Here is an 11,465-nt window from a genome sequence, read left to right as displayed (position 1 = left end):
AGTAATTTTTCCAACTTTATTCATCAATAAGACCAATATTTTTCATAGTTAGGTCATGTATGAAAAAGTGGGTATTTTATTTTTTCCTTTTTTTTTTTTTTTTTTTTTTTTTTAAGTTTTTAGAAGGTTGATACATGTAGCGTTGGATCAAGGCACATACAAGACTGGCCAAAGAGCGTACAAAGCACTTTGGTTTTTAGTTGAAGAAACAAACTATTACGGCAACAAAGAGTGGCTTGGGGTTTAGACATGAAGTAGCTCATAGTTCAGTAAGAAGGCAGAAAGAAACGTTACCTTACAGATTTATCAAGGAATTTCTGGAAAACTGTGACAGTAATGGGCAGTATTCCTGACTGTAACGGCAGTATATTGAACACATACCTGTATACTGTTTGAGTATACGCTTTACAATAGCTGTATTCCCCAATTGTTTGTTTACCTTTGTGACTAAAGTTTTTGAGACCTTGCTTATATTGCCTGTGTTTTTTTGTCCTGTTCTTTTTGTTTTTCTTATGAAACTGCACTTCAACCCTTTCTCTGTTCAAAGCAGTTTCTAAGTGTTGTCTCTGTCCTCCTGCCCTTGCCTCTCAAATGCCCGTGACAGTCTATTGCTGTCTTCTCTGTAATAAGCAGACCGCTGGCTTTGATAACCAGTAATCTGTCCCTAAACCATATCTACCCCATTGGTTTGTAAAGGCTAGCACATATTTTTAAATTCCTTGTTAGGAATTTGATTATGCTTTCTTTTTTTTTTAACATGTGTCAACAGCTTCAGTCTCGTGCATGTCATTGATTTGATTATTTTCATTTAAATTGGATTTCACCATTGTTGAATGGATATATCCAGACAGCTGATATTGCCCATTACTACACGCATTTTTGTTTATTGAATATTGTTGTGGTTTACAGATTTGATAGACCCAACATTGAATGTTCTGTGAGCTTTTGCAACCACCTCTTGATCTTCCTGATTTGCCAGGTTCAACATAATTTTATTGATACCAAAGTGAAAAATGGCCTGTGCTTACACTTAACAAGGATCTCAGATGAATGTTCTGACTGCTCAACACGGCAAGAAAATTCACTTTCACAGTCAACAAGTCATCTTACTCAGTAGAACACAAAAGTTAAATGGTTTGTAACTTCAATATTAGCAAGGAAAATACAGTACAAATTACTAAAAAATACTAAAATATAGAATTGTGGTCAGGTATCCCCACTACATTAATCGCAGCAGTAGCCTGAAATTTGAAACTTTTAATAAAAAGTTCTTAAATATAAATTATATGGCAAATGTACAGTACATTGCTTTGTCAGTCTTTTAATCCAGTGTTTTGTAGTAGAACAGCAACCGTTAAGTCAGTCTTTCCTCGTTTTCTTTAAAAAACAAAACAAAACCAAAAAACCCAACAAAACCCACAGCAGTCTTTCGTGTCGTTCAGTATCATGAGTGTGAATGATCTGAATCTGGAATACCACTGTCTCTGTAGCTCCTGTTACTGCTGCTTTCACTGTGGCTGTTCTTGTACAGATTCATGCCGTTAGGTGGGAAAATGGTGTGTATTACAAACTCCTCCTTGGACACTTGGTCGTTGGTTATTGGTATCATCTGGAAAGAAGTCTCCCTGATTTCGAGGATGGAGTTGTCCTTCTTGGTTCCCGCTTCGGCATAGTCGTCTTTTCTCCGGCGTCCCTTGCTGTAGGTGCAGTTCCGGGAGAACAGGGACCCGTTTCTGTGGACGTACCAGCAGACCAGGGCCAGCAGCGCTATGGCCACCAGCGCCACTGCGCCGCCGATGATGGCGGCCAAAGGCAAGCTGGAGTTTTTGTAAGGTTCTTTCTCCTGCTCCCGGTTGAGGGTCGTGGTAGGGTTGTACATCTTAAGGGGTGCCGTCTCAGTCTCGATGCATTCGGGCGTTTCATCGGAGAGATAGATGTTGCTGGTTTCCATGGGAACCATGCACACACGGTATGGCGATTCTGGTTCGAGAGCCGTGAGCAAATAGTCGTTTCTGTCGCCTGTAACTATCGTTTCAGTTATAGATCCAAAGGCAGGGCTGTGACCCATCTTGAGCCAGCTCAGTCTTAAAGCAGTCATTGGTAGTGCAACTTTCCAGGAGATGTGAATAGTCTCCGTGCTTACGGATTTTACAAATATTGTAATGATTTTGCGTACCGGGCTTGCTGTGGTTCTGTAGTTTTTATTTAGGTTGGGAGTCTTGATGTCTGGTTGTTTGGTCACAGAAACCGGCCAGTGTCCCTGGGCCGGGTACAACGTGTTTGGTACTGCAGTAGTGATTTGGACAGTGCTTATCATGCCATCATCCTTACAATCAAAGAGTTCTGCGTTGAGGTCTTTGATAGCCATTCCACGTACTTTTTCCGGTGCCTGACACATCAGTCCACGTACGTTAACTTTTAAAGGCAATGATTGTAACCAGTCGCGTACCCATTTCATTTTGCACCCGCAGTGCCAAGGGTTGTTGCGAAGAAAAAGTTGAGTTATGTTGTCCAGATCATCAAAGACACCCTGAGGTAAATTGCTAAGATTGTTATTGGACATATCTAGTCGATACAACTGCCTTAAGTAAGAGAAAGCATTGGGTGGCACACGGTTGATGTGGTTTTCTTGAAGATAAAGCTTTCTTAGGTTTGTTCCCGGCAAATTTACCGGTGCGGCTGTGAGCGAATTGCGGACCAATGACAGTTCTGTAAGATTGACTAGATTCATGAAGACTTTGTCTCCTAATCCATGATTATTTAGAAGATTTCCGTCTAAAACGAGGCGTTTTAGATTTGTAAGGTCTTGAAGGGACAGCTCTGAAATTGTGGAAATACGATTATCATCCAAGCGTAGCTCTTCTATCGTTTTAGGCAAACCCCAGGGGATGGTGCTAAGGTGATTTCGAGAGAGAAAAAGAAGTCTGAGATAGATGTTGTCCCGGAAAGCTCCATCCTCGATGCTAACAGCGGAAACGGAATTATCATCCAAATGCAGTTCTTCCAGATAAGGAATTTGTGAAAGTGAATCATAAGTAATGGTCCTTATATTATTCTCCTGCAAATGCAGTTCCTTAACATACTTAGGGAGGTTAGTGGGGAATTCATCTAGGCTGTTGTGGTATAAGTATATTCTTTCCACCCTAAGCAAGTTCTTCAGTTCTGAAGGAATCCCAGCATTATTTATTTGATTGTTCTGAAGGAAGAGGGTAGTAGCATCCTCTGGGATTCCTGTAGGAATAGACGTCAAATCGCGATCATTACAATATATGAAACCCACATCACAGCGACATACTGAAGGGCATGGTTTGGCACTAACAGAATAAGGTGCCATGTCAAGTAACAGCCCTATTTTAGTCCAAACTAGGAAGATGCTCCAGGTTACACTAATCATGGTCAGGAATGATGAGATTTGTATACAGTTCTGATCTTCAACAATCTAAAAAAACCAAACAAACAAAATTATCCAGATCATCAGTGAAGAAACTGCAATGAAAATTCAACTTCAACATTACAGAAGACATCTGAAACATGCATATTAAATTACAATTCAAGCTTGTAGACACTTTTGACTTTTTTCCTTACATCAGTAATTGTACTACTACTTGTACTAATTCAATTAATAGGTTATTCTGCATAGTAATTGAAAATACACAGGCAAGTATGTCTGATCTATGAGTTGTTTTGCTCAAGCAAGAATGCTCTTTCTAAGGATTCCTTCACATTTCATGCACAGAGACAATCTTTGTTTGCAGATACCAGATAAGCACAGAGCTAAGTCACACCAGAGTTGAAGTAAATCATTCTATCTCTGAAAAATAATAATTCCTAAGACAGCTAATGACCCAGGAGCCCTTAAGTGAACTGCAAAACCTTTAACCAAACCCACAAGTTTAGTGGTAACTATTTTGGCGGTTCAAAAAAGGTCCTAACGGCAAAGCATAAAATGCAGACGAAAGAGCCAGGGCCAGCTAAAGACTTTTTTCCCAAGGTTTTCCGAGTGCTCAATGTCACGTTGCGTATCTTGCAAATACTGCAGTCTGCTTATCTTGGGTTTTGAACTGGAATGCTTAGAAAGGTGAACGTTACAACTGGTAGGTGGCGAACAACCTGATGGAGCTGGTAGAGCTATGGCTTTCTGGTTGACTGGGTGGAATATTTCATTACATGCTTAATTTCATGTTTAAATGTTTGTCATTCTCAAAAGTCATCTTACTAAGCAGTACACTAATAATTAACCACATTTTCCCATCTTATTAGTTGAAACTGTGCAGGGCAGGATAATGTGACTTAACTCTTGAAACTGAAATTGTACTTTGCATTGGTAGTGAGTTTGTACATTAAGCTCAGGTAATTAGCATTTTTATAGCTTTTAAGACAACATAATTCAATTACCATTGTAATTAGGGTTGTGAGAACTTCTGCAAGATGACCTATGCATTAAGCGGTGTCATGACCTTTTCTCTTGTGGGTTCATGTATTAATTGAACTTTATTCTCTGAGGCACAAAAAGGAAAATAAATTAATATTGATCCTACCGTATTTAAAGGTATGAGTAAATTTTGTGCTTGAGGATATCCAGTGAAGGGATGTCTTTCTCAGGAGTCACTCTTACGGTTTACTCCATGGAGCCGTGTTTTTCTCGGCGGTGTTTACTCAGACGGTCCTGCTCAATGGTGTGTGTTTCCTGGCTCCTGGCACGATACTCAATGAGCATTCCAACCAAGATTTATCATGGTACATAAGCACACCAGGCCGGGGCGTAGAAAAGCTTCAGCTTCCCTCGATTTTTGTCCTCGTGTAAAGTCTGTGAATGAAGAGCCTCTTTTGTTTGCTGTGATGCCTTTAGCGGGAATTACTTCCTTTGTAACTCTCACAAACTCTTCTGTGCAGCGTAGTAGTCAGAGGTGGTAACTTCAGCGCCGCATGATGGAAACTATTCATTATGCTGAGGCTTGAAGGATAGTAGGCTCTTTGGGAGGTCAGGAACAGAGCTGCTTTCTCCTATCCAGGATTATCCAAGTATAAATTTTGTACAGTAGCTACATCCCGATATATCCCCACCTCCTTGAGAGAATCATCTTCCAACTCTCACTTTTTAACACTTCTTCCAAATTTGTAATGCAGGAAAGAATTCCTCCTGTGCTGCAAGAACGCAGGTTATGCTACCATAGAAACATAAGGCAATTCAGATGGTTTTCTTCATCCAAAAAACCCCACAAAAATATTCCTTCCCAGAAAACTCCCCTTTTAAAGCTTTCCTTGAACTCTTAATTTCCTGTGAAAAGAAAAACAAATAAAAGAATTGGAATTAGTAACAACTGGTGGACACTAGTATTCAGAGTTGTGAATATAAAGTGCATTATATAAATAATGCCCTTAATTATTTGTAAATAATCCCTTATATAAATCACACTCTGCTTCCTGTATACATGACCAGCCCATCTCCTTTCCCCAAAATATTGGTATTTCAGCAAAACACAGAGGTCTTTAAGAAAACGTTTTGCTGTTTAGTCTCATGTTACTGAAGTCTTGCTGGAACTATATTTTCCTTTCAATAGAAAATAAAGTCATCCTGAACTGATATACAGTAACAAAATTTTTGTAAATGATTTTGGGAGGTCAAAATGGTCGCTTGCTTTGTGTTCTCGGTAAACTGAGGTAGATGATGATGATCCCTTCCTTAGTTTTAAAAGTAAAGGGAGCTAGTTACCATTCATTAGTTACTGGATGAAAGAAGAAACGTTTTTGATAAAATACTGTATTAATATTTCACATTTGCAAGGTGCCAATTCTGAATTGGGGACTAGCTAGGCATCTGTATCAGGTCTTTGACAAGAGAGATGCATATGTGGGTTTTGTCCATGAAATGTGCTCCATTTGCAGTCTCAGCTCTTAAGCTCTTGTATTCATCATTGTGTCGCACAGTAGAATTGGTGTTTAGATTGTCATTTTATCCAATTATTCTAATTAAAAAAAAAAAAGTTTTTTCAGTCTTGGCTGTTTCTATTTCTTGAAGAATTCTAATTATTTGGTTATTTTTGAATGGTGTTTTTAACTTGGGCTGCTTCCTATCACTATTGCAGAAAGTATCCAGTGAGCTACCAAGTCTGTGTTCCCTGAGAGCATGTAGGTAGTATGTATGAAATAGAAGCCGTTAAATCTGAAATGGAAAACCTTAACCTATACTTGCTTCTCCCTTTTGTGACTGGATGTTGTCCGGAGAACTGAGCACAATCCTCAGAACTGAAATGCTGGGAAGAAACAGCATGCTGAGTAATGCTTGCTTAGCTCCCTTCCTATCGGCGTAACTAGAGTAGCTTCTGGCCCTTCATAAAATTATTAGACCTAAACAGAAACAGTCACTGTTTCAAATCTCATTCTTTTGCAATTTGAAGCAGGTCCGTCACGAAATAGCTCAGGAATTGCTCCTATAGCCACAGGAAATATGCAACGATACAAAATTATTGACACAGACATGCTGCTCTTTTTCATAGAAAAATGATGACCATTTTAAAAATGGTCAGAGATGGTGTGACTGTCTAGTGAGGGAATGGTAAAAGCCTTTTCTCTCCTGATGCTGCTTTCATGCTGATCCGAGCTTTGTTTTTGCATCTTGTTTCAGCCGTTGTGTAACGGAAGTAACTTAAAATGAGAGACTCTCCACTGGGGCATAAATAAGTACTTTAACGTATGCTTTATTTAAGGCAGAAACTCAACCTGCACAGCCACATTTTAGAATATAAGGGAATGCATGTTTTTTGGTAGTTTATGTAATTTGGGTAAATTATGCAACCAGTATAACATGGAACAAAAAGGCTCCATATTCTTGCTGTTCCCAGTTTTCTTGGTCTGTATTACTGAAGTGTTTGGGGAAAGACAGACATCTGGCCTCTATTCCTAAAACTTTGAAATAAACAGATGCTTAACAGCTATATGAAAATAGCATCTCTTAGGAACTAATGTGAAGTTGTGACAGAGGGCATTTTCTGGAAGTATGTTGAGAAGCAAGAATATGAGTTCGTTACATAGGCCTTTGAAGGCTGTAATAACTACTAAGTACTTAGGGAAAAAAACCCCAAATTTTCTTTAGAACTTTTGGGGCTGTAAATAACATGTTGGTATTAAGCAAAACAGAGGCTCTAGTATGCATACATTATATACATACATCCACACATGAAAAGTAAGTTCATTTGTTTTACCCTTCTAGCATATAAACTGTTTCCTCTTTGCTCCATTTGATAGTCATGCCTTCATTTATTGCTGCTATTATAATAGCGGTAATGTGTAGGATTAAAATGAAAGCACTAAAGCTCATTAAGTTCTTGGAATTTTTTTTATCCCTTCTCTCAAAATTACATCAAAACGAGAGAGAAAAAATAAAAGCAGGTCTCTTTGGAGAAGATGACACTGTTTCAAAAATGTGGATTAAGACTATCCCCCCCCCCCTCCCTTTTCTAAACTTAGAATAGTTTTTTTCAGGTTTTGGTTGTTTGATATCTCATACTTCCCCTTTATAGCTCAAGACACATAGCTGAAAACAATGTTTTTGCATATCAAAGGCTCCAGTGATCTGTCTACAGAGAAGAAGGGAATCCTGCTGCCACGCTCAAACTTTCCCCTTCTTGAGCCGTCTCTAAATATTCCCTGACATCGAGTCATTATAGCTGATCCGGCAGGATGAAAAGTGACCCCCACGGGTACAAGCACCGTGTCCAGGTTTCTGCAACATCAAACTGGGAGGCTTCATGGGCACACCGTTTTGAAAGAAGCCATTACTTTTGACCAGAGCAGATTTTAGAAAACATGTGCCCAAAAAGATTTTTGAAATGCAAAAATGACTTTTTTTTTTTTTTGTAACAAAAGTAGCGGTGGAGCAAGTGAACAGCAGCTTTTTTGCTTATCTTTATTCCGAGTTGAATGTTTTCATGAACTTTGCTGAACTGCACGGTTAAATTACTTTTCCTGTGCCACTGTATAAGCAAGCGTATTAAGACAGATAGCGCTAGCGCGTGAGCCTCGCACGTGTACTTATCGCCGTGGTACAGCTAAGCGGGGGACGTCTTATTTGAAAATGTTCAAAGTAATTTGCACTATGCAAGAAAAATGTACCGAAGAACAACGTTGCATTTACTATGAGGTATGGAGTCCAGCTGCACTCCCGGGGGGGCCGGGGGGGAGAAAGCTTTTGTATATTTGAAAAGTTGGGGAGTTTTTCTAAAAATGGTGCCAAAGAGATCTTTTCTTTCCAAGTTGTGATAAAAAGTGAATAAAATCAAGACCTGCCTCACTTGAGGTCACACAATGCTTATTTGAATTTCTAATCTATCCCTGTGTTCTCCAGCAGGAACTTCTGGTAGTTCAGGGGGGCCGGGGGGGAGAAAGCTTTTGTATATTTGAAAAGTTGGGGAGTTTTTCTAAAAATGGTGCCAAAGAGATCTTTTCTTTCCAAGTTGTGATAAAAAGTGAATAAAATCAAGACCTGCCTCACTTGAGGTCACACAATGCTTATTTGAATTTCTAATCTATCCCTGTGTTCTCCAGCAGGAACTTCTGGTAGTTCAGTGGCTTCTTTCTAACCATCAAAGCAACAGGGGGAAGGGAAACAACTCGGTATTTTTAGGTTATAAATGACAAGAGTATCATTTAAAGTTAACATCAGAATATACATACTTGATAAGCCTAGCAATTTTGCTTAATCAGTGTACTTGCATTCCAGAATTACCTCTATATTTGTTTATAACCTGAAATGTGCCAGAAACATAAAATCTGCTTATCATCTTTTAAAATACTTGCGAAGTCTTATCTGTTGCGTGTATTCCCAGTTTTCTTTACAAAGGTCATGCTGCCTCTTAAATAGCTTTACCAACTTAAAAAAAAAAAAGTTCCAGAGTACTATATCTATACTTAAAACAGTGGCCATACTTTGGTTTTTTTTTAAGTGTATTACTCAGGGTTAGTTGATAGTGACAGCAAAATACTTTCCAAGCACCCAGTCTAGTAGCTGCAATTTTCACAATCATCATATTTCAGGAAGGTGCCCCAGTCTTTTGTTTGGTGCTAGGCAAGCAGAAGGTCCTCCTTCCAAGGGGTAAAGAATGCAAAGGATTTTGTTGAAGTGAGAGTGAAGCCCTTCAGTCAGGTTTTCTATCCGCGTTTTGGTGAAATCTGGGTTTTTTGGTCTGATGGAGAAGGTTTTATTTACTTGTAGAAAATTTGCTCCCCACCACCCCACGTAGCAGTTCAATATTGCTTTTGTCTTCCCAGTTCTAACTTGTGTCTTAAAAAAAAAAACACGCTAATTTTGATATGCTCTTCCCTCAAATGCAAGTGAATCTGACTTAGAAATGGATTCTGAGTAAAAGCTTGACTCCACGACTAAGATGAGCCAAACCAGTATTTGTTGTAGAGGATGGAAATGAACTAAGAGGTGTTCTCTTCTGAAGTTCACTTTTAAAACCTTCCCTGGTTTTGAAGATGCTAGGTTGAAAAGATCCAGACTATCATGCTATTCCACCTTACTCTCTTGTTTTGACGACTCTGCTTCTGCAAAGGTTGCACGTTAAAAAAAGCACTTTGAGGGGGAGTGTTTTGCAATGGCTTTTTGTTTGGTGTTTTAGTTCTCTTTGAGTTTAGCCAATTATGGCTTCTAGGTTTTCTTTTGAAAGCTGCTGCTGAGGTAACTCGCCCGTGCTTAAAAGAATAAAGAACAAATGCTGCCATTGTTTCAAGGTAAAAATCAATTTCTTCCCCCCCCCCTCTTGACAAGTTTAGGTGGAATTATACCTGACGGGGAGTTCCTGGCACAAAATGTTAGGCATATAAAAATACTCCTCAAACGCTGGATGAAGCTTCTGTAGTTTTATTTCTTTCCCTTTTAAAACAGTTCTTTGCTCCTCTCCTGGTTACCAGATTTGCTCCTCCTTTAAAAAAAGACTTTAAAAACTGTAAAGCTGTAAGATTGCTTTATTTCTTACAGCTCCTGAAAGGGAAAAGAGAGCTTGTGCTGATGTAATATATGTACTGAACACTTTCCAGTTTGCCTGCCCTGAGTGATATTTGGTCACTTATTAAAAATAAACGTAAGCAATCACATATTAATTCATCTGTGCATTCCTGTGCTTTGAAGTGATTAAGGAAAAAACCTTCAGAAATAACTAGCCATTAGCATCCATGCTTCCTGCTAGAAGGAGACAAAGATGGCCATCTACCAACTGCAGCCACTTCAAATAATTGCAATGCAAAGTTTGCAAACTCCAGCAATTGCTTTGATTAGTCACCATCGCCTTGCGTAATATCTTTCAACTTTCAGCTACTGGTGACAAAGGAAAAATGAAAGAAGAAAAAAAGCCCACCAAAAACCCAACCCAGAAATGCATCTTTATTTCCTTCTTGCTGTAAAATGTATAGACTTTGTTTCTGAAGATTAAAGCTTGCTGTGAGTTTACTCCAGAGTTTTTTTGCCCACTGGGGGGTGGTACACACTACAAAAACTGTTCTTTTTAGAGCCACAAGTCAGAGATGTTTTTCGCTGCTGTCCAGTTTTCTCTGCTTTAATTACAACGAAGTCTCCTGTTGAGAAAAACAGAGGCAGCCTCCAAAGGAGGGAATTAAAAAAAAAAAAAATAAAAAATTTTACTCTTTCAGAGACTTTACAGAATCTTATTTCCCATGCTGATTGTATTCGCTACGGTATTTATCTGGTTGTCCCCCAGTTAAAATAAACTGGTATGAATGCACAAAAAAAAAAAAAAGAGAGAATTAGCATTGTAAATATACGCCAAGGGTTGTCACTGCTTGTGGTATATAGGAGGAGCACAGAAGGCAGGGAAAAAAAATACAGCTTTCAGAAGTGATTAAATGTAGATGGAAAAATAGAAAAGCTTGATAACAGTATGACTAGAAGGATTAGAATAACCTCAGTATATTTTAAGATAATTGGCTTTCTGTAAACCCAGGTATACCTTTTGTTTATGAAATACTTGAAAACCGATCTTAAACAGGGCTGTATTGTATGGTTTTGGAATAAATTAAAGGAAACTTGAAGAGTTTTTCGTAGAGGAAGGGATGGAAAGGCACGGAAACCTCTTAAATACGACCTAACGTGTGGCATATATTGACAAGGAAAACACATACTGGTCTTTCTGTTTTATAGCAGATAATTCTTTTCTTTGTGCACTTGAATTGACAATCGCATTTCTTCACTCTAATGCAAAGAAATGTTCATTAAGAGGCCGTATCCCCAGGCAGTAGATGGTGAGCATAATTGATGCTTCTATCTTTTTGGGCAGTATATTTTAGGCAAGGAAATTGGGGTCAGGGTAATGAATTTTTTTTTTTTTTTAAATCTGAATATTTTCAGCCTCTTCTTTCTATGCTTTTTCTCTGCATCGAGGATTCACAGGGAAACGCAGACCCTGCATCTTCCTTTTTCGAAGCGGCAGCTAAGAAAACGTGTCCGGGGG

The 11,465-nt window shown here is 38.8% G+C and overlaps 1 protein-coding gene across 1 annotated transcript; it reads right to left on the bottom strand.

Moving 5' to 3' along the window:
• Positions 1-828: 828 nt before the first annotated feature.
• Positions 829-4,576, bottom strand: FLRT3 (fibronectin leucine rich transmembrane protein 3). Its single transcript, XM_010289201.1, has 2 exons — positions 4,539-4,576; positions 829-3,439 (listed from the first exon to the last, which is right to left on the bottom strand). Exon 2 carries the CDS (start codon positions 3,392-3,394, stop codon positions 1,445-1,447), a length of 1,950 nt encoding a protein of 649 aa, XP_010287503.1. The 5' UTR covers positions 3,395-3,439; positions 4,539-4,576; the 3' UTR covers positions 829-1,444.
• Between the last annotated feature and the right edge of the window lie 6,889 nt (positions 4,577-11,465).

This window comes from Phaethon lepturus, unplaced genomic scaffold (assembly GCF_000687285.1).
Source record: "Phaethon lepturus isolate BGI_N335 unplaced genomic scaffold, ASM68728v1 scaffold33396, whole genome shotgun sequence".
NCBI classification, from domain to species: domain Eukaryota; kingdom Metazoa; phylum Chordata; class Aves; order Phaethontiformes; family Phaethontidae; genus Phaethon; species Phaethon lepturus.
This window is presented reverse-complemented; position numbering and strand designations above follow the sequence as displayed.